The sequence below is a fragment of the Scophthalmus maximus genome, chromosome 13 (assembly GCF_022379125.1).
Source record: "Scophthalmus maximus strain ysfricsl-2021 chromosome 13, ASM2237912v1, whole genome shotgun sequence".
NCBI classification, from domain to species: domain Eukaryota; kingdom Metazoa; phylum Chordata; class Actinopteri; order Pleuronectiformes; family Scophthalmidae; genus Scophthalmus; species Scophthalmus maximus.
The window spans coordinates 8,655,047-8,678,605 of record NC_061527.1 but is presented as its reverse complement, the minus strand read 5'-3'; the positions used below and the strand labels follow the sequence as shown (position 1 = coordinate 8,678,605).

At 40.7% G+C, this 23,559-nt stretch overlaps 1 protein-coding gene across 4 annotated transcripts in view; it reads left to right on the top strand.

The window, feature by feature from the left end:
• Positions 1-23,559, top strand: part of mast3b (microtubule associated serine/threonine kinase 3b) — a 35,509-nt gene that overhangs the window by 1,344 nt on the left and 10,606 nt on the right. The window contains exons 2-12 of one of the 4 annotated variants that reach the window (XM_035647640.2): positions 2,289-2,378; positions 10,829-10,917; positions 12,766-12,838; positions 14,209-14,229; positions 14,611-14,689; positions 16,952-17,109; positions 18,629-18,704; positions 19,090-19,299; positions 21,474-21,575; positions 22,013-22,145; positions 23,411-23,478. In XM_035647640.2, coding sequence (XP_035503533.2) covers positions 2,289-2,378; positions 10,829-10,917; positions 12,766-12,838; positions 14,209-14,229; positions 14,611-14,689; positions 16,952-17,109; positions 18,629-18,704; positions 19,090-19,299; positions 21,474-21,575; positions 22,013-22,145; positions 23,411-23,478 — 1,099 coding nt within the window. Of the gene's footprint in view, positions 1-2,288; positions 2,379-5,726; positions 6,413-10,828; positions 10,918-12,765; positions 12,839-14,208; positions 14,230-14,610; positions 14,690-16,951; positions 17,110-18,628; positions 18,705-19,089; positions 19,300-21,473; positions 21,576-22,012; positions 22,146-23,410; positions 23,479-23,559 lie in introns of those variants that run through there. The other 3 variants (XM_035647642.2, XM_035647641.2, XM_035647644.2) reach the window with 3 other exon arrangements.

The window sequence follows — 23,559 nt, the reverse complement described above, 5'->3', positions numbered from 1 at the left end:
AGGAGCCGAATCATTTAGAATGGCCTTATAACTGCTAATCTGTGATTCCTCTCTCCATCAAAGGACATGGTTTCAGGTCTCAATCCGCCCACTCATCCCCTAGAGGGAATGTAGTCTTCTTCTTCTTCTTCGTGGCGAGGCAGGGGGACGTACCTGCTGCCCACTAGATGCTGATCCATAAGGCGTAGGAGCTCCCTGCTCACATGCCCATTCTCTCATCCGTCCATCTGCCTCCGCCGTGGATCATCTCTGCAAAACGTGCACATGTTTTCATTTTTTTTAGACACTTTGCTGCTGCTGCTGCTGCTGCTGCTCACAGCGGGGAGGGGTTGATGGCTGCCCAGACAACCTGTGACAATCTAACCAGAGGCTGTTTAACATGGGCTCCTTAACCGCCAGCACTGGAAAAACATCATTTTATTTTCATTGACAATTATTTATTTATTGCCGATAATTATGATGAGTAAGTATTCAGATAAACAAACCTCTGTGCAGAAACATTCTGTCAGATACTGAACAGTCTGAGGCAAGGTGTCTTAAAGCAAGTTTTCAGCAAGTCCTTTTTTTATTTTCAAGGACTATATGAAAGTGAACTCGCCGTGAAGAAGAATAATATTTTGAAATAAGCCAATCATTTTGAACAAAATATAAATATACTTGACACGACTGTTGTTTTTGCAGCAGCGACAATCCTCCTGCTATGATGTGTTTGCAGGGTTGCTGCATGTCTCTGTGAATGACCTTAACGTCTGAGAAAATCAGAAACTCCGTATGAATGTCACCAATGAGTCAGTCTGAGATTTACACTCGGGGGGGGGGGGGGTCCATGAGGAGCTGTCAAAATGTAAACGTACGCATTCAACGCGATTAGACCTGTTGTGTAATACTGAGCCAACACTCCAGAACGAGGGGTCTATGGGAAAGGAATTGTTTTCCCTGCCATCCTCTCATGCATTACTATGACAACACGTTCATTAGTGCTGTGTTTAGCATTGAGAAGCCTCTACAGCGTGGAGACAATAGCAGCACTGTCGTGCTCACGAGGCAGAGCTTAGATTTGAGCAGGGAAATCCGTTGTGATGTGAAATTGTAGAAATGTTTATTTTGAAAAAGAAGTTTCAGGAATTTGATAGTATGGAGGACCACAAGTGTCACTGAATTGTAAACTAAAAATAGTAATTAACAAATTTTGTTCACAAATTACTTCTTTAATCTATAAACAATTAGACTAAATTGCTATGTAATTCTTTATTAGATTTTTTTTTTAATGGGCAAATAAAACAGTGAATAAGTACATCATTTAAAATACATGAATCAATTCATGAATAAATTATGGGATTTAAAATTGTAATGGCGAATGAAGTAACTGGATTCACGTGAATTAAGAGTAGAGATTTTAATTAGGGATTTAAAGGAGCATTTTCCTTTCAATTTTATTTGCCGTACCATCTCCCCACTGCTTCTTCTTTTCCCATCATCTGTTTGATTTGCTTGGACATTCAGCCTCTCCATGACACGTTGGTAAAACAGGATAAAACAATGCAGGTTGGCCATGGGATGTAACTAGCTCTTTGACTTGTTAGAAAGCAGCACCTACCTTATTTTTACTCAACTTCTCAAGAATGTGTGCTCACACCAAAAATGTTGAACCATTTACCGATGGGATTAATACTTAAAATTCATAATTTAATTTCCTACTCGCATCGAATAATGAGTTACTTTAAAATAGTGACAGATAGATGAATTAATTAGTGAACAAATTCATGAATGACTATTTTTTATCATAGAATTAACTATCTGTTAATGAATCAAATGCTTTATTGATATTGCAGCGACACTTGCGGTCCTCCATGAAAGTGTGTTGTCCTGAACGGATTGACTAAAGGGAATGAGGGTATGTCGTCATATATCCGAGAGTCGCGTGCACTGTGGAGGTTGCAGTCATTATTAGGTGTTCATTAAATGTGTGCTGGACGATGAAACTTCCTGCCTGGTGTGTTGACGCCTAGCTGCCGACTTCCTGTGGTGTAATAGCTTAAGAGAGTTCATATGTTCCCCAATTAGTTGCATCCAACCACCCTGCAACAAACAATGCAGACAGAGAGGCAGCAGCATCACCCAGCCGATGGACAGCGAGTGTCTGTCACCGGCGGCTGGCCGGGGATGTCAGCCAGTGAGGGGCAGACATCAACCTCTACCCCACGACAAAAGCTCTGCCGCTGACAGACGCTGCGCGCTGAGGTGCTGACTCATCGTACTGATCCATGTGAACACTTCTTGCCTTACAGTTTGTCGCCCACTTGCCAAAGCCCAACCCTCCTGAGCCCATGCAGCCCCTGCAGCCCGTGCAGCCCATTACAGACCCTTCATCCCTGGAGGTAAGAGACACAGGTCACACGCAACAATCAATGGGTCAGATCACCACAGAACTAATAATTAGCTGATCCACCTAATAGGTGTTGTCTGCGTAGACAAAGCCTGATAGAGCATATTCCCCTGTGCCATAGAGCTCAATTGTTGTGCAGAAAAAAACAAATCAGTGAACCCAGTGTGACAAATCCCTTCATCACCATGAACATGTAGTTGTTCAGTCCCACATTCACTGACCCGCTGGTGCCAGAAAGCGGTAAATATGTATCTGTGACTGACAATAGTCCCAGAAATATAGGTTACATACTAGAGTATAGAAATACTACAGAGCCCAGATGTTTAAGAATATAAAAAAATGAAAATATATGTAATTGTGACCCGTTTTTAAAGATTAACATCTTCAGCTGAAACAAAAGTGTTTTGCAGCTGAGAGTCACAGGCAGGGTGAATCTTATGCTGATTCATTTTTTGCTTTTCCATGATTTGGAAAAAGATTTGAGCTTCAATGTTCAGTCTTCAATTCTATTTAGTGGCTGTTCTGTTGCTTTCAATTGTGTAACACAATCTTTTTCATAATTTGAACATCCACAATTCCATTACAGCTGCGGTAAACTCCATCCGCTTCTAACAATGTGCTTCTGATCCATAGAAATGATTTTTAAAAGGTTGATGAACGATACTAATGATGAACAAGGCTAGATAGACTTCACACACCAGACAGTTATAAGTTAGATTGGTATGGCATTAAAAAAGTGTTGAGCTGTTATCATTTGGAGAAAGCTGGCCACATTTCTAAACTGTGATTGAAAAATAACAGTGAAATTAAGAGTCAACCTAAGTATTGTGTGTCTTTGCAATCACAGATTATTGTATTAAAAAGTGTGAAATATTAATGGAATTAACACAGAGACAAAAAAAAGGAAATATGCACAAAGTCTGACTTGTGTTTTTTTAAGGGGCTTCCGTTTCACCGGTGAAGACCTAACGTTTATTAGTTGTCTCTAAGTCTATGTTGGTTGCTTGGCAACGGTGCTGGGTGCTGTGGAGGAAGGCAACACTGCAAACAGAGGCGGCTTCATCCAGCATGTTCCTGGATGTGTGAGCAAGTGCGAGGCTGTCACTGTACAGTAATGGAACCTCTTTGCTTTGTTGAAAAATGAGCAATTCCTCAACGCAGTTTTCACACGGCAGTTATTTAATGCCACTGCATATCAGGCTGCACATTTGCTGGCATCGTTCCTCACAGAATTCTGCATTGGAGGACCCCCACCACCACCACCACCACCCTGTTGTTTCACCACCCAGACATATGTTCATTCTCTTGCGTCAGCTTCTGTTCAAGTAAATTGCTCTCCTACATCAACCTGCGACTGGAATCTCTGAACAAGAGTTCTGTCTTGATGGCACTGATGAAGAGATATCAATACAACTAATATGGAAAGTATCTGCTCTGGGAAAAAAAACCTAAATAAATGTTTTGGAAAAAAAAAAAAGAGTTCCACAGTTTAGCACAATGAAAATAGTACAGTCCCTTTTAGACTCATGGCTCAGTGAGGTGTGACTAATGAGCCATGGTCTATTGATCTACAGTAATAGTAGGTAACTGTGATGTTACCTGACAGTTGAATGAAAATGTTCCAATTTGGAACTGAATTCTCAATTTGACAGGAAGTCATTTTTGGACAGTGCTTCAAGAGGGACATATAATTAACTAAATGAGACTGAGTTAACAGATGAGTAATCGTTTCTAAATCTGTGAGCAGGAGGTGAGCAGGAAAGGAGTGAGTCAAACGCTTAACAATGCTTCTCAAGAGTCCAAGGCCTGGTGGAAAGTGATACTGAAGCCTCTAGAGTTAGAAGTGCCCGAGGATAAGAAGACTCCATAATCTGTCACTTTTGAGGGCCAGGCTGCCTGAGGCACAAACCCCTACTGGGGCGGGGGAAGGTAAAGATCAAAGTGTAAAGTTTGATTTGCATGTCTGAAATTGAGGAGTGATCATTTGATCAAATCAAGACCAATGGCAGTATTGGTGATCGCATCCAATAAAGCTCATGTGCATCAAAAAAGGACCAAACCAGATGTGAAATGTAAAACGACTTTTTTTAAAATCATGTCATTACCTTTAAAGACATGATTGTCATAAAAGAAGAAGTTCTACTCACCGTGCAAACACATCATATATACTGTAGGCAGAGAGCATAATGCGTTCTACTTTTCTTTTTAGGTTTTCACAATCTTGAAAATATATGTCTGTGCAAATTCCCAAAAAAGTGAGACTTTGCCAAACAAGTTACAACTGTTAACAGCTGTTGAAATAATTGTGAATCCAAATCTAGATACAGGAGTACATTTTCTTTAGATTTTGTTAGCTGTTATAGATTCAGTGTTCCACATTATATTCAAATATAAATGCATATATACATGCTGGGTGTAAATACTCTACACACGCACTGGAATGTACCAAGTGTGCCTGGGATCCTACCTTTACCAGACTTCTCATGGTATAACCCAACTACATCCTACGCTGCATTCAAAGTCTGTAGGAAATAGCAAATATATAATATGAATGCAGGAGAAAGAATGTTTCTATGGCAATGGTTCTGACTATTTTTAAACATTGACCAAATAGTCTGCTGGCTTGCACCACAACAAAAACACGATATCAGTGGTTGTTCTACAAACATGGCCTATATCCTTACTCTGCAGTGTAAGTTAAAAAAAATGCTCTCATCATATATTACTTAAGGACCCCTAAAAAATGTATTCAAATAAAGTTCAAACTGAAATTTACAGCACCTGCTTCAAAAATGCCCCTACGCATGCAAGTGCAGGTCAATACTTGGTATTTGTTGTTGTATGAATTCAGAAGTATTGATGCTTTCTTTTATTCTTAGCAAAGCTGCTACAATAAAATTGATTAGTGATTAAATCAACCTGCAATTATTTTGATCATTGATTAATCATTGAAGTAGTTTTTATGAAATAAAAGGTCATAATTCTCTGGTTTCAGCTTCTTAAAAGCTTTTTAAAAGATTTAAAAGATTGTATGCTTTTCTTAACTGGATACTGAATATCTTCAATTACTTCAAGCATCAACAAATACTACTACTACTGCTACCACTAATAATAATAATGATAATAATAAATTGTAGCAGGGATGCACTGAATGTTTAGCAACAAAAGTTGTTTCGGGTGTAATGTCTGCTGGAATGTAAAAAATGTTATATAAATATTTATAAATTGTAATTTTTGAAAAAAAAAAAGTAAAATTCACACCGAGGCGATAATTTATGCAATGCTGAAAAAATGGCAATATAAATGAAAAACTGTAAAAAAAAAAAAAAACTAAAAAAAAAAAAACTAAAAACGTGGTCGGTTATTCGATATTCAAACACGTGTTTCATTTCGTTCGGTTTCGGCCAACAATTTTTTAATTTCGGTGCATGATCCGTAAATTGTAGTTCTGTGGCCCTAAAACCGGATTGTTTGCAGCGGTGCGAAAGCGGAGGTAACGAGCAGCACTTGAACGCAGCGCCGGGCTCCAGCTTCCTCGCACGCGGACACGCGCACCCGGCGGAGCGGAGTCTTGTCTGGACGAACTGTGAAGTGAACCGCGGATACGTGACCGGGGCTTCTCCACCAGCCGCGCCGACATGGAGGTGGTGTTTCGGGGGGCATGATAGCTACAGCCGGAGAGGGGCCTGCACGGTGTGAGGGCGGCCCCGCAGCCGCCGGGACGTACTCGGCGTGAATAACAAAAGGAACCGCCGAGACGGAGAGACGATGGTGGGGAGAGCTGCAGCAGGAGGAGGAAGAGAAGGAAGAAGAGGAGGAAGAAGAGGAGGAGGAGGAGGAGGAGGAGAAGAGGCTTTCACACCGACCCAGGCTTCAGTTTACTGAACTCAACTTTAACTTTGAAACCAGGGAGGGTTGTTTCCCCGCCAACTCCTCCAGCATGTCGGATCCGAGTCACTGGTCAGCGGCGCCGGGTCCGAGCAAGTCCCACTTTGTCCCCGGAGCGTTGCTGAAGCGCTCCAAGAGGTACCGACCCACAACCCACCGCGGGGCAGCTCGAGGCTCGGCTCACTCTCGAACCGCTTCGTGTGGCAGTTGAGACGGGCCGCGGCTGCTCCTCGTGTGGCGCCAGCGTCTGTCGTTTTCTTCATGTTCAAACTAAAACAAGCTAGCTGCTCTCAGGAGCCCCCGCGCGCGCGCGCGCGCGTGTGTGTGTGTATGTGTGTGTGTATGTATGTATTTATGTATGTGTGTACGTATTTATGTGTGTGTGTTTGTGTGTATGTATGTGTTCGTGTTTGTGTGTGTTTGTGTGTGTGTATTTGTTTGTTCGTGTGTGTGTGTGTGTGTTTGTGTGTGTATGTATGTGTGTGTTTGTTTGTTTGTTCGTGTGTGTGTGTGTGTTTGTGTGTATGTATGTGTTCGTGTTTGTGTGTGTTCGTGTTTGTGTGTGTTTGTGTGTGTGTATTTGTTTGTTCGTGTGTGTGTGTTTGTGTGTGTATGTATGTGTGTGTATGTATGTGTGTGTTTGTTTGTTTGTGTGTGTTCGTGTGTGTGTTTGTGTGTGTGTGTGTGTTCGTGTGTGTGTGTGTGTGTATGTGTGTATGTGTGTGTATGTGTGTATGTGTGTGTGTGTGTGTGTGTTCGTGTGTGTGTGTCACCAGGGGTCCGTGTTGGTCAGCGCCGCCTTCTGTACAGACAGTAACACACTTCGCGGGCAATATTTGCCGTAAAAAGTGGAATTCTTAACCCAATCACTGGCCACAAATGTGCCTAATGTTTCCTTTGTTGAGATCGGGACGCTACGCGGTGAATCGGTTGCTCGATGACATCGGCCTTTCACAGACATATCGGTGTCGGCGTCGACATGTTGAGAGCCCGACCGATGTGATCGGCCAACAGACATGAGCCTTTAAATGTGCATTTATGTTTTACATCTAAGGTTAAAATAAATGTTTATTTTCTTAATTCAAGTCTATTTATTTGATTGTATTTTTATATCTTTTTTTCAATTTATATTTATTTACAGCAGCAAAGTGGACAGAAGAATATAGGAAGAAATTTAAAAAATCAATAGTTATGTACAAAATCGGTCGGTCTCTAGACATAAATACACACAGAGTTTTAGATTTTTTGAAGGCAATGATATTTGCACTTATGCTGATGGTTAGTTAGTAGTGTGATGGAGACTGGAGGTCTGTCATGTTGGAGATAAGACCTGCAGCTGATGCAGACTGATACTGAACTGTCTGTCAAGTGTGGATTATAGCTGCCATAACAGTTATTGTCGCTGAGAATTTATCTGTCAGCGATTTAGTGAAGTTTCCATGGTGTCCTGTTTTGTTTTGTTTTTTTTAGACATTAACTCTGGAAAAAGTCTAGAAAATTGAGCCTGGAGATGTTCCCTGGAGGTGGACTTAAACATGTGATGGGCTCAGCAGGAGATTTTCCTGCTGTATTCTCACATGAGCTTTCACTAGGGGGGATGGCAGCATTTGCGCACATTCACATACAGCCCCTCTAGAATAGTTGAGGAACATTTCCATACTTCAGTGCGTCTTGAAAGCAGCTCAACAGACAATTTACTGTCATATAAAACAGAGAAAAGCTGCAAAGCATCACTTGCAAGTGTCTGGAAACGGCCGCTCGACTGCTGACAATGTTCGTTGTATAGTATAATTTCTTCATGTTGCCCCACAGATATTTGTTTTACTAAAATGTAAGACGAGATTTAAGGCAAATTATCACATTTGAGATTCAGAAGCAGGAAACCATTAGATGTTGGTCATTTTGGCCTCAGAACACTTTTTTGTTGAGCGATTGTGAACTGTTCACCCTGGTGTCACTGCAAAATCTGCTAATTTGAATGTTAATGGGCAAAGTTTGCCGCTTCTTTTCAGGGCCAGGGGGTTATTTAGGACTCCCTCCCTCCCCCTTACACACATGCACGCACACGCACACACACACACACACACACACACACACACACACACACACACACACACACACCAGGGTTGTGGACATCTGTGGCTCAAGCTGGGCCTGCTGTTGCTGTCAGTGCACACACACAGACACACTCTCTTCGGCTTTGAGCCTGTTGACAGGAGTCTTCCTCTTTGTATTTTAACCATCATCGGTCTTCCCTCTTCATCTGACATGGCCATGCTGGTGTGCCATCATGCAGATTAGCGTTGTAGTTACGTAAACATTTCTCAAAAACAGAGCTGCGCCGAAGGCAGAAAATAATCTCTTCGGTTGAGTTAAATCTCAGCGGGCAGAGACGAGGAGATTTTTGATTCTTCTAGTTAAGAATCTCAAGCCTCCTCTGCACTAGACGAGTGCAGAGACTGCTGGTGATAATTCCTTAACTGACACGAATGCATCGCTCTCTCGATTGCTCAAGGATACGATGACTTCGATTTCGATTGTCACAAATGTAACTATGGATTTGGGGGTGACCTTCCGTTTGGTATTGTGAGATAAACACGGTAATGAAAAATAATAATTAATTGTTCCTTGAAATTTGAGTTAACAACTCAGAACACAGTATAGTGTGCTGCCGAGCATGTCTGGCATCGTCAGACGTGTGACGTTAAGGATCACCATGCACACCCTTGTTTACCTGGTGCGTATAAACCAGTTAAATCTGCAGCCTTAAATTGAAGACAAACTGGTTTGCACTCCGAGTGTAAGAATAATCATTTGAGGAGCCGTGTCCATGCTCATTTGCAGCAGTGTAGAAAAAAAGTCAAGTTTGAAAAATATATTAAGATGAGTAAAGAAGAATAAAGCTGTCTTAATTTCTCCCTTTCTCTATTCTCTTAGCTCCTTTTGTTAAATCTGTGCTATGTCGAATACCTGACTTTAAAATGAGCGAATATTTTAATTAGTCAGGAAACAGCACAGTAAATAGCGCAGAAAAAATTACCAACCAACTATATACATTTAAAATAACACGAAAGTGTTCAAAAACTTGGCTTGTAGGAAGTCAAGTAGAATTGATACTTTGTATATATATTAGTATGATTTTTTTTTTTCAGTAAATAAATAAAACTAGATATTGCTGCCTATTTTCCACTCTTCCAGTTTATATCCAACCAGTTCCATTCTGCACACGAGCACAGATGTGTGTTTGTGTTGTTTGGATTCATTCATTCAGTTACAACTGTCAGGGATTAATGGATAAACAGTCTGGTTCTTTAGAGGTCAAGTGTCTCCTTAATCTGTCCAGTGTTACACTGCCACAAGTCCTTTGTGTCCTCAAACTGCAGCTCCGCACACACAAAGTCACACACACAACTCGAAACATTGCATGAGTCAAACTTGTAATTATAGGGCCAAAATGACTATACTCGACTTAAAGGGATACACTACCATTAGTTTACAGTTTGGTGATAAAAGGAAACACCAGAGTAATCAGTTTCAGCATCTTCCGTGTGCTAAGTCACAGTTTATGATGCATTGAGATATCAATGACGAGGATAAGGCAATATTGTGCACAAGGATCGTGAAGGTGCAACTCATTGACCCTGTCAGTAAGAGGCTAATACACCTGCCAAGCATAGTTGAGCAAAGGGACCAATAGGAAGTTTTCACCTTGAAAACACAGCTGAAAGGATGACTTGAAATAATAATAATATTACATAAGATAAATCTGTCTTTATCTAGTTCATTTAATTACTTATATTCCATATTTCAAACACACAATTTGTTAATACTAAAGCCTGACCAATTTGTCACTCAACCGATAAAATCAGTTGAGATGTCACAGACTTATTTGTATCAGCGTTTTGTTTTTTTACTTAATAAATAATTTGTTTTGTTTACATTTTATGTTAAAAAAAATTGAAGTTTGTTTTCGGTATTCAAGTTCTGTATATTTGGTTTTATTTGTGTGTTTTTTTTATTTACAATTATTTATAGTTGAGTGCATGATTGAACTGTAAAATATCAGGTCTCAATGTCGTTGTCATAAAGATTAATAACGACATCTTGGGAATCATTTTCAAAAAAAATTTCAATATATGTATTTCCACTAATTTGTAACGATTAATACCTCCAACAATCAAACCACAGGAGGTTTGACTTCTCAATTTGGTGCATTGGTGTTATTTGTCATCACTCAACAATGTGTACGCCAAAGCTCGGAGCACATTGTATTTGTAGTTTTGTTGACTCATGGGTGATTTAGTTATCCATGAGTGCGTAGAATCAGGAGCTGGTTAAGTCAAGACAGAACTATTTCCTACTTACTGCTTTTTAATTGTGAAATTCCACTGAGGACACTTGCAACTGGCCAACAGGTCGTGACAGTCACTTTATATGCAAACTAGCACAGAGACATTTTAATAGAAATTGTGTTGAGAGATCCAGGTCCCTAATGTGTTTTTAGGCTGTCAGACATTTTTTTTTCTTCTCTCACTTCTCTTGTCCACGCTCCAGCTGTCGCAGTAGCAACAGGAAGAGCCTCGGAGTGGGGACGCCGTCTCCCACGCTGTCCCGGCCGCTTTCTCCGCTCTCGTTCCACACTGGTGAGATCCATTTTTAAGTTTTATAACCTTTAATCCCCAACACGTTCCAACAGGAACACCGCTGCAAAAAAATAAAATACACCAGGAAAACACATGTTTAAATTAGGCCAGTGACGTGAATGAAGTGTTACCTATTGATTTGGGGTATGAAAAAATCACATTTTGATGTATAATTAATGACATTGAATAAAGTTACAAAAGAACACATTACTGTCTCTCATGTTACGTGCTGCTAAAGCATCAGTTCCTCTAAAATGATTGTTTGGAAGCTGTAGGGCACGTTGCTTCCCTCCCACGCTCACTGATACAAGATTAAGCTTGATCAACTCTTGACTCGTAAGCAGCACCACCCCACAGAACCTGGCTGCAGAATATCTGTGACCTGTAGGACTCCTGTTTTCAAACAACAGCCACTTACCAAATTCTCAACAGAGTTTTTCAAATTCTAACACGCTGGGTTAGTCAAATAGTCACCAATACATAGATATTATTGCACAAAATACACGGTGGGAAGTTAAAAATAGTAAGACTGGTTGGCGCTTCAGAGCAGAATTAAATGGTGTTGATTGGTCAGGGTCAGAGGAGGGAGAGTGACATCCGGGGGCCGAACATACAAGAGGGGTAAAAAGGAATCGGTGTAACACGACCCAGGGTTTTCGTCAAGTTCTCACTTTGTCAGAGAGGGAAAATTATGGAGATCATAACACGTCATTTTCATTTTTCAACAAGACAAACGCGTTTTCGCTTCAACACCAGATGGCTTCTAGTGCCCAAAAGATACCAGCGTTTTTATTTGAGACACTCTGAACTTTTGATATAAGATACAAAGGAAAAGCAATGACATGACTAATCATTAATGACATATTATAAATTCTGATCATAGGCCGACTGATTCTGAAGTTTTGAGGTGGATACTGATTTGGATATTTGGCAGTTTGAAAAAAATCTAATTAGAATATATTGGCAAATGTATAAATTGTTCCATATCAAGGAATCTTAGAATACGGATCCCCTATATTTGAGTTTGTTATTGTGACCAATATACATTTAACAGTTACAAAATATTATGTCGGGGCTATCTGCTGGACAAACTTTGAAATGGCTAAAGTGTTTTTTCTAAATGACCTCTGAACTGGTTTTATTGAATATCAAAATATGCTCCACCATCCTCACTCATCCTTTCAAATATCTCCACCAACCATTGTGAAAACTCCTTCTTTAACCTCAACTTGAATGTTTTATGGTTTGATTTTAAACGTGATGTCAAGAATTAACATCAGACTAAATACAAACAACAAGTGCAGAAAAGTGTTAAGATAATTGAAGAAAATGGGAAATTCCTTAATGGGTGGCGTCCTCCTGCTTTATGAATCAACAATAGCACACTCATGACGCGACATGAACCTCTTAATGCCATGAAGCAGCTGCACTCTATGAAAAGAGTTTTGCTCGAGAGCCCCTCGTTCCAGCAGTGTGTGGACATGCTCCCTTTTGAACTCAATCAAGCTGAGGGATTATCTAATCACTGAGAGCTATCAGGATCTTACTGGCTACTCAACCACTCGGTGAGACCAAACTGCACGAAGCTTTCTCCTTAATGAAGACTATTCATAGATAGGCGCTTGGTGTAGTATTTGGAAAAATGTAATACCAAGATGATATATTAGACCTTTCTGAGATCCTGGGTAATGCTGCTGGGTTTTGCAGTGATTGAGAGTTCCTGCATAGAAATGAAGTCATCCTTTTTGGAAAAGTGCAACCATACGGTCGTCTCTGCTCTTTTTTCAAAAGTTTATTATTACAGTTGTGAAAAGTACGGGGGAATAACTTTTGTCTTTGCCCTTTCAGCTGCAAGCAGCCCTCTAGACAGCCCCCGAAATGTGTCGACCAGCGCCTGCCTCAACTTTCCATTCGCCCGGAGGTATGTCAACACGAATCATCCAAGTACATTTGGTCAATATACTCTGTTTTGTTGAAACCTCATTATGCCACCAGCCTTCGTATAACATTTGAACAGTTCTATCTGTAATTTCCTCGTTGTTTAAAAAAAAGTTTATTTAATATTTAGTAATAATTAATAATAAAAATGTTATAACAATAAATTTAATATAAATTATAAGTGACAGAGTGAGGATATCATAAACCGGAAGGATTTTTATTTACTATTTATTTACTTCTTACAGCCCATTCCTCCTCAGCAGATGAGCACAGTGAGATAGAGGGTACCCCCCATCATTCAGCCGACAAGTTAGGCGACACCTCGTGACACCAAAGAACAGTCGTTAAAAACTCATGAGCAGGTTCCTCAACCTTAAACACAATGGAGACAAGAATGAAAAATGACACCTGCCCTGAGGTTGTTAATGCTTGCATCACTGTAACGTAATTGGTATGAAATACTGCAACCTTCATTCCTTAAATATTTAGATTTTGCAAGTTTTAGTGTTCAAAATTATAGCCCCCATTAATCAAGATTTACTTCTACAAACAGTATTAGTACACGATCAATCTGTTATGCAGAGGGAAGTGATGAATTTCCACACAGGCACAAGTCACTTCTTCTGACATCCATCAGCTGTCGTGCTGCACTAATAAGACTCAAAGCCCGAACAGTCGATCAGCCTGTTCATTGCTGCTTGAAGTTCAGCTGAAGTTGTTCCAGTGTTAACTGACTCATCAGTTAACATCCGAGAAAACAGATAATCATTCTCAATAAATTAGAAGAGAAGAGAGAATAAGAAATTGCAGCTTCAGCCTGTAAACACGCCTCCTGTTATTTGTGAACCTGTCCTGGTGTAACATCTCTCCATGAGGAGCATCTCTGTATAAGCCTTCTGACTCAGACTATCACTGTCAATATATTTAAATATGTATGTTGTGGCACTGTGGATGCTTTTCATTCAACCTGACATTTTCTTGTAGAAAATCAAACGTACATGTTTCCTCTGCTTGCAAACAATTTGTCACTTACAACAATAACACCTAGCTTCTTCTTTTTTCTTCTTCTTTTTTTCTGTCATTCATAATGATTTTTTCGCTCTTGAAAAATTCCAAACTGCCGAAATGCCTTTTAAGGGAAGATTTGTTTTTGTTATGTAAACGATATCCTCAAATTAATTTAGGTCGGTAGCCTCCCCTTATATCTGGACAGATGAAAACTGGCAACGAAGGAAACATTGTCAGTACCAATCCTTCAGCTGAATGCCAGGGGTCACCAGGTCACGTGTGCAAGATTCCCCAAAACGCACTAAAACGCTTTTCTCTTTCTCTCTGTTGCTGTCGTTGCCTCAGTCACTTGGCTCGTGCTGACAGGTAGTTGTTATTTTAGTATTCTTGCACCATTTGTTTTTGTTTTTCATTTTTGTGTTCTTTTGCCACTACGGCCTTATATTGGTATTCATTGAGGTTTTCATAAAGAAAATTCTCTTGAACAAAGGGGTGTTGTTATGTGAAGATATTGATTTATTTTCCAAAGCACTGCACAAAGCCAAATGCTAATGAGCTGCTATGAATTCAGTGACACATAGAACCCTGTTGCATGTGATTTGAGGAGGAAAACAAGACATTAATTTCATGCTCTCGTAGGCACACATCTCCTACGTCAACTGTTATGTAAGGAGTTTCACATATGAAATGCTATCTAATGCCTATTTTGCAGAGGCTTATGTAACTCACGTGTCCTTTTTCTTTCAGAGCCGAGGGCCGGAGATGGTCCCTGGCATCCCTCCCCTCGTCTGGCTATGGAACCAATCCGCCGAGCTCCACTGTCTCGGTAAGTCACCCCAAATCACTGCACTGCCCCCCCCCCCCCCAGTAGAGACGCGGCGGCCAGGAAATTCTAGCACCTCACTCGGCTGCAAATAGCTAATTCGTTCATGCAGTGAGGGACGGCAAATGCCAAAGCCGAGATGACAAACCACTAATTGTTTTCCTCCATCATCTGCTTGAATGAGTCAGTGTCCCAGTCTGTGGAACTCTGTTCGAAGTAATGCACAGGATTTGTGTGTGCACGTGCGTGTGTGTTTAGAGTGACATTATTTTTTGACAGTCTTTTAACAAAGCTTCACAACATCACATTTGTCATTTTTTATGAATATGGCCTACAGTGTGTTTGTTATGTTAATTTAAGTCATGTCAAATGTATTTACATAAAAACATAAGAAAAGAGATAAGATATACTTTTATTGATCCTCTGTAGGGGAAATTCCAATTTGGCAGCAAACAATCTAAACGAATTAAGATAAAATACTAAACAATAACAATAACAAATGCTATGTACAATAACTTGCAATCGCAGCAAATCATAACCGGTTATCTCATTGTTCTTATCATAGAGAGTAGGTGTAGATCAAACTCTATCTACTAGATCTATCTACAGTATATTATTTACAGTCTCAACACTTCCTGCCAACAATAAACCTATAATGATGTACTCCAGAGATACCAGATGCTTCACAAAATAAAATTAGTGCAAAAATTGCAAAGCATAGAAAAGCCTGAACTTCATACACAGCAATGCAATAAAACAAAACAGATAAAAGAACAACCTTAAAACAATAAAGTAACAACTATAAAAAATGTCTGTCAATACAGGTGAGTTTTAACCTCAGTCTGTGTATGTGTGAAAACAATGTGTTGTTTCGTTTAATGTACTGTGTTTAATGTATGTTTGAAAACGAAATGGTTCATCACAAGGGGTTTATCCTACGAATAAACTGATAAACCGCTTTCGAAACTGAGGCACAGATTCTGCTGATCTGATGTTGAGGGGGAGATTGTTCCACAGAGTAGGAGCTAAAACCATCGAAGCACGATCACCCTTTTAAGCCTGGATCATGAGACTTTTAATAACCTTTGATTCTCTGATCTCAGGGGTCTCGTCGGAAAGCACTGCATTTTAGAGACATAAACCTTGAGCAAAACCAGGGGTTGGTTGGACGGTTGGGTTGAGGGGTTAGAATCACTTGGAATCACAGATCCACAGAGAGAGAGACTCTCGGTAAGGTGGGGTGATGGCTACGGAATTGTGATTTGACGACCTGTACAGTGAAACACTCTGATGATGGGGATGGGATGTACAAGTTCACTAAGTGCTGATGCTTATAATCATTTTAACAAATCATTAGCAATGCAGTGTAGAAAACATTCACCTGGAGTCGGAAAAAATGCTTTAGTTACTGTTATTTTATCAAACTGGTTATTTAGACGGACCAGGCCACTCGCAAGAATTTTTATTTCATCAAAATGTAAAAGCAGGAGTTTCAAGACACGCAGCTATTCACAGCAGACTTATGTTCACACAGTTAAGGAGGGAAAGTGTACAGGGTGTAAATATCCAAGAGTTTCAGAACAAAAACATCTTACTTATGAATAAAACTGAAATTATAATGGTTTATAGAATGATGGCGGTACAAAGTGTGTGTGTGTGTGTGTGTGTGTGTGTGTGTGTGTGTGTGTGTGTGTGTGTGTGTGTGTGTGTGTGTGTGTGTGTGTGTGTGTGTGTGTGTGTGTGTGTGTGTGTGTGTGTGTGTGTGTGTGTGTGTGTGTGTGTGTGTGTGTGTGTGTGTGTGTGTGTGTGTGTTGAGTCGAGTCGAGTCTGCTGTCATCCATCTGCAGCTATTATAAGGAAGTTTATTGGGTAGAGCCGGGCAAAGGCCCAGAGGTCAGTGGGGACAATAGGGCTCTTCAGCGGCTCTTCACTGCCGTCTTTAGACTGACTCATTAAAAGAGACTTCACAGATGCTGTCCCTCTGGCCGTCTTCTGTCCAGGAAACACTGCAAAATGAAACAGATTGCCAGCAACGCGCACCACGTCCTGTTCAGTGTGAAAAAGAGTTTTGCGCAGTGCCTCAGTGCACATGGAATAATAATTTCTTTGTGTAAATTCCTCTGTAGGCTTTATCATGGATAACACCATCATTGTAAAGGAAGTGTCAAATTCTTATTTCAGTGTTCTAGATTCAGACACCAGCTAAACACGCAGGCCTCAATTAAATTAAATTAAGTTAATTTGAATCCATCTTTGTGTCCGCAGTCCTCCTCGTCCTCCCAGGAGCGACTTCACCAGCTTCCGTACCAGCCGACACAAGATGAGCTGCACTTCCTCTTCAAACACTTCCGCAGCACGGACAGCATGACCGACGAGGATGGCCGGCCCTCCACTGTCATGCGACCTCGGTCTCGGAGCCTCAGGTACCTGATCCTGACGTCACATTGCATCCAAATGAGTCTTGTTGACAAATGGATTTCTTTTTCCATCGATTGTTTTTTATAAATTCTCTACTAAGCAATGGTAAAGAAAGACATGAACTGCGCAGAGATGTTGTTATCCACAATAACAATGTCACCTCATTTTGAAGGCTTTGCTGAGATTAATTAAAGACTCAACTTTTACAACACATTCTGAACCGAGCCCAAAACTCTTTTGTTAGTGAAATAAATATTTCATACAGATTAGATTCAGTAATCCTTCCTAAAGGATTAACTGCCACCTCATTGGGGGGAAAAAAACATTTTAGATTTTGAAAGCGCGGGCATGCATTGCAATGTTCATGTGGTCTTTGGTGTCATTATGTACTGGTAGACTGTCAGATGTCAGGATGCCTGTACATCGACGTGACCGAGGCAAATCACAAGCAAACACAGCATTTGGCATCTGACGTGACTCTCATTGATTGCACATGCCTGTTGGCTGGCAGGCAGGTGGAGCTCTGTGTGTGTGTGTGTGTGTGTGTGTGTGTGTGTGTGTGTGTGTGTGTGTGTGTGTGTGTGTGTGTGTGTGTGTGTGTGTGTGTGTGTGTGTGTGTGTGTGTGTGTGTGTGTGTGTGTGTGTGTGTGTGTGTGTGTGTGTGTGTGTGGTTTTGACAACTTTTGTCTGTTGGCTCTGCTCTGCACTGTTTGTGCAATGCCGGAACGCTCTGTGTTCTGGCACCGCGGTGTGCTGTGCGTTGGCGTGTTAGCTAACAGCGCCTCAGGGATGTAGCTGCTGAACTGTAATCGAGGGTGGTGGTGGTGGTTTAGGGGGATGGGGGGGGCTTGATGCAGAGAGCCACAGTGAGCTGCAACAGTGCGTGTCGGGCTGCAATCATCCAGTCGAACAGAGGCATCTGTTAATGATGAAAAAATGGCCTAGGGAGCCTGTTTGCATGTGATAGGTTTTCCCTCCTTCTGTTCTCTTTTAAGCTTCCTTAAGCAAAATGTGTCTGTAAAATACCCCCGTCTCAGAGTGTTAAACACGGGTGTAGTTGCAGTAAATGACTAATTGAGTGATGTTGGTGATTCACACATTTCGACCAGAAGAAAGCTCAGCTGTCTCCACAGAAATATATATAAAAGGGAAACATCAACACCTGACAGTGAAATCCCCCTCTCAGTGTAGCTTTAGCAGCTTAAGAGTTGCTGAAATCCAATGTTGGCTCATAACATTGCTTGTGGTGGGTTGAGATCAACAGTGTAAGGATAGATATTGACACTTGGGTTATTGACCTTCAGTCAAAACCAGACCATGAGTTGACAGTTTGTGTGTTTCGTTGGACTGAACTGAATTGACTGTTGGTCATTTCTGGAAAACTGTGACATATCCACTTTCACACCCTATCCCGACTTAATGGCTCAGAGGAGAGTTGAATGGGATCGAGTATTGATTAATGTAAAAAAACCCAATTGTTGACCAATTAGAATATACTTAAAGGTTGTTTTGTTTCCTTTGCAGCCCCGGGCGATCAAACGTTTCTTTCGATAATGAGATAGTCATGATGAACCATGTTTACAAAGAACGCTTTCCAAAGGTACGTACTTCATATCTAATTTTCTATTTTTATGAATTATTATTGAAGCCAGTGTTTGTGCAGCAGACACATTCTTTTTGTTCAGTTTTTTTTGTCCACACGTTTGGTTGTTAATAAAGCCATAAATGTAGGAGAATCAGGAGTTTCTTCAAAATTATGTAGTTATTTTTTTATCCAAAACAAAATACAGACCTGAAACTGAGCTTGAGTTTTGAACGGCAAACATCTCAGCAGGTGGCAAAATAATCACTTGTAATGATCAACAACCACATGAATCCACCCACAGAAATATTATGGACATAAGGTGCTGCGGAGAGTAAAAGTCATAATAACTGGTCCTTTAAATGCTTTAACAGTGTGTTTCTGTACTTGTGCCCCCCTGCAGGCCACAGCCCAGATGGAGGAGCGTTTATTGGAGATTGTATCCCACTGCTCTCCAGACAGCTATCTCCCGCTGGCTGACGGGGTCCTGGGCTTCATCCAGCACCAGTTGGTGGAGCTGGTCAGAGACTGTCTGGACAAGTCCCAGACGGGCCTGGTTACCTCCCGCTACTTTGCTGAGCTGCAGGAGAAGCTGGAGAAGCTGCTGCACGAGGTGAGGGAACCAGGCAGATGATGTGGGTCCTGCAGGGTTCATGTGGAAGCTGGGTGTCAAAACGGACTTCATAGTTGCAGCTTTATCCACCATCATCCAAATCTGGTCATTCGGATGTGACGAAGTTATGAAAGAGGGATTGATCGAGGCAGGGGGCACATGTGCATGTCACTCAATAACTGTCTGATAGCCAAAGGCACACACAATAGATACTGTGGTGGGAAATGTCAGTGAAGTTGAGAGGTTGTTTTGTCGCTTGGTCTCATCTGTGTTGTGATAAAATGTTAGTTTCTATAGCAACCTCTTCCTCTGTTCCACTGCATGCTGTCAGACCGAAGGCACAGCCAACTCGCTGTACCTCCAGCTGAACTGATAAGTCTGTTCCCATACAGTGGAACAAATACACACTCATACATGCGCGTTGTGTGCCAAAGCCACGTTGTTAAAAAACACTGAGTTTGAGGAATAATGCGACATTTTCAGGCACTTAAATGTGATTTGATGAAATTATGTAAATAATTTTGAAAAAGTGGAAGCCAACTATTCTCGCCTTGTGAGTGTCCTCTGCTGTACAGAGAGTGACAGATGTTGTGCTTTTGGTGGCAAAGATTGAAAAAAAAAAGGGTTTTGCCCTCTGATCGGTGGAGGTAAAGTCGTTTGTTGTTTGATCACAGCTTCCGCCAGTCCACATGCCGATGTGTCCTTGGGCAAGATACTTAACCCTAAACCCTCTGGCGGCTCTTCCGGCAGTGTATTAATGTGTTGGAAAAAAGTGCGGTGAATGGCAGCGCTGTATGAATGTGTGTGAATGGGTGAATTCGACTTTCCTGTAAAGCATTTTGAGTGGTCTATATGACTAGAAAAGCGCTATATAAATAAGGTCCACTTACCATTTGATCTTTGCGGAAAGACTAGCTTCTGTTAAAAAATATTATTATAATTTGTTTTTATCGGACCCGATACTGGGATCGGTATCGGTGCATCCCTAATAGCTTTGATTAAAAGCATTTGATTACAGGAAATGTTTAGCAAGCATGGAATTATAGACCAACAGCAAGCTACATAAAGAGTCAGGGTCTCCAAGTCCAAGATAACAAAAATCAAAAACAAAAAAACACTAACGTAAAATGAAAGTACTGAAAACCGAATTTCAAAATACATTACATTGACTCATGGTCCTGTCCAAACTGACGTGATGCTAAGTGAGCATGAGAGGATTGTGTGTTTGAAAAAGTTCAGTAGGACACTCGGTCAACGGAGGAATTTGCCTTGTGACTTTCTACAAGACCTGTCTTTCTCACACTGCCACATTGTAGCATTTGCATTGGATTGTGGGTCTGGCGAGACCAGATGGTGAAGATATAATAACCCACATAAACGTGTCACAAGTTGAGAATGACTCAAGTTGCGATAACTCAAGGAGTAGTTTGACATTTTAGAGGTTCCGTTTGGTTGATTTTGTAATCTTTGGACTGTCAGGCGGTCTTTATGCTAAGCTAAGCTAACAGGCGGCTTATGCAACATTCAGATGAGAGAAATATCAATGACCCAGGCTCTACATGCAAACATAAATGCATAGTATACCATGTAGCCACTGTGTCACTAGTGGAGACCGTCAGGCCAGTCGTCTAGAAGAAAGACCATGCATGACTCATTCAGACTCCTCACATCCACCCCGTGATTATTCTAATACTCTTTACCGCTTTAACGTGATGTTGTCTCTGACGCAGTTCTGTCAGGCAGCGTCTGTTTTCATATTTCTCTGTGTCATACCCACCTGCTTTGAAAACAGTGTGTTTATGTACCTATATTTCCTGTTTCAGTACTAAGCAGTGCTTCTGCTTGAATTGTTTTTCTAAGGCAGCAAAGCGTGCACTTTTGTTAACAAAGAAGGTTTACATCCCTGTTGCACATCCATTTTTTTTCTATTTTTGGCTTGATGAAAATACACATACATATGTAATATATTTGAAAAACATTGTGTTGTCATCAAACAAAGAAAATCTTCTATTGCATGTCTCAAAATGAGTTGTATTTACAACTTTGTTTTAAGAGTTTTAGTTTGATATAATTGTAAGCTTTCTTTTCTAATGAGTCAGTTGATTATGAGTACTGCACACTGCATATGAACTTCACTTTTTTTCTTCTTCTCCTGCTCCCCCTCTGTATACCAGGCCTACGAGCGCTCAGAAAGCGAGGAGGTAACCGTCATCATCCAGCTGGTGAGGAAGATCCTCATCATAATCTCTCGGCCGGCTCGCCTCCTCGAGTGTCTGGTAAGTTGAGGAAGAGGAAAATCTTGTCCTATTTGAAAATGAGATTACTTTGATTCAAATGGGTAGAAGTCGGATCACGTTAAAGTGGGACTAAAATAAGATTCTGACCTTTATTCATCTGTCACCAAAAATATGAAGCTGAAGATCTATTGAGGGAGAATGTCAAAACATCACAAAGACCAAACAGTCATCTCAAATCATCAACTCTGAATACAGCTCCAGTTAAGATAATTATAGGTCATGCAGCTAATGGGATAACTGCTAGTAGTGAATCAAGCCTCGTGGGCGAGAGCCTGAACGTGTTTAAGCTCACAGTTACCTTACACTTCTAACACTGATACAGATTAAACACTTTGCTGTTTCCTGCTTTGAGTTCAGTCTGTAGGGAAATTGGCCTCAGCCAGTTCACATTAATGAGACTTGGATGCTGTTGACAGGAGTTTGATCCAGAAGAGTTTTACCACTTACTCGAGGCGGCAGAGGGACATGCCAAAGTCGGCCAGGGAATCAAGACGGACATCCCGCGGTACATCATCAGCCAGCTTGGTCTGACGAGGGACCCGTTGCAAGGTAAAGGGTCCCTGCTGTGCACCAATGCCATATTGTCCATTCGCACTTTATTCGCACCGAGCCAAAGCTTAGAAGTGATCTAGGAATCTTAATGGGGAGGTGTGGTTGCCATGACGCATGACAGGTATGACTCATTCTTTTAAAAGTTGTGATTGGTTGTTAAAAAATTTTTTTTTAAATTGGCATTGAATGGAATGTGAAATCTTTTGGCCTAATCATAGAATTTAGTGTCATTTAGACAATTATTTTTGATTAATTATAAATTTGCATATATCATTTAAAGGACATACTTTAAAGGTAGTATATATTTATATATTATAATATTTGAAAACACTGGCACATGCTGATAGTTATTTTATTTATTTTCTTACTTTCATCTACCGTAATTATGCTGGTAATATAGTACTTTATCAATTTGATGTTGACGAAAATGGCACAGGTCTCATCAATTTCTGTAAGACCTGCACAGTCTGTATATGTCCCGGCATCGTTTGGAATGTACCATAAACCAGCGAAGAAACAAACTTAAAGCAAGTAGATGAAGAGGACAACCCAACTGTACAGAGGAAGAGTGTTTACACTTGTAGCTCAAATAGTTGACAAACGAGAAACCATTTCGAAAGGACAATTCTGCCCCATTGTTACAGCACAAGTCGAGAGAGAGGTATGAAGAATATAGAGACATCAGATCAGCGCCTATCTCTGCACCAGTGAGGAATATGAAAACTGGTAGTATGAGTTGCAGTCTAAAAGCGAGAGGGAAGATGGCAACACACAAATGTGATTGTTCGCACACAGGCGCTTTAATACTTAAAACTTTGTAATCAATACAAACAGGGGACAAAAAACTTCATGAGTCATTTATTATACCAATGTGGACGTCATGGCTGTTTGCTATAAAACAGAATCAAGAGGAATTCTTCTTACTCACAGCTTGTAATCACACACACAAATGGCAGTTTGTTAGTATTGCCATGGCAATGAGAAAATCATAGATTATTTGTCTGAGATAATCGTTTCAGCCCTGGTACGTGGCAGCTTGGAGAGAAGTGTGATTCAACAGTGGAGACAATGCCAAGGAGTTTTTCTGTTTTTCTTCCAGACACAAGCAGGGAGACAAAGTGAAATGGAAATTATTCAAGCCTTGTTTAAAGTCTTTGTATTATTGACACACTGTGCATATGTCATAAGAACACAACATGAACCATCATTAACCCTTTGAATGCAGCTTGAAATGTTTAACTCTGTCTCTCTCCTATTTCTAGATATGGTGCAGCTTGAACAGTATGATGTCAGTCCTTCAGTGTCAGTGGAATCTGATGCTCATGTGGAGGTACTTTGATCTAAAACAAAACAAAAACATATTGCATATACAGTGGCTTAAATTCACATGGATGAAATGTCAACACTACAT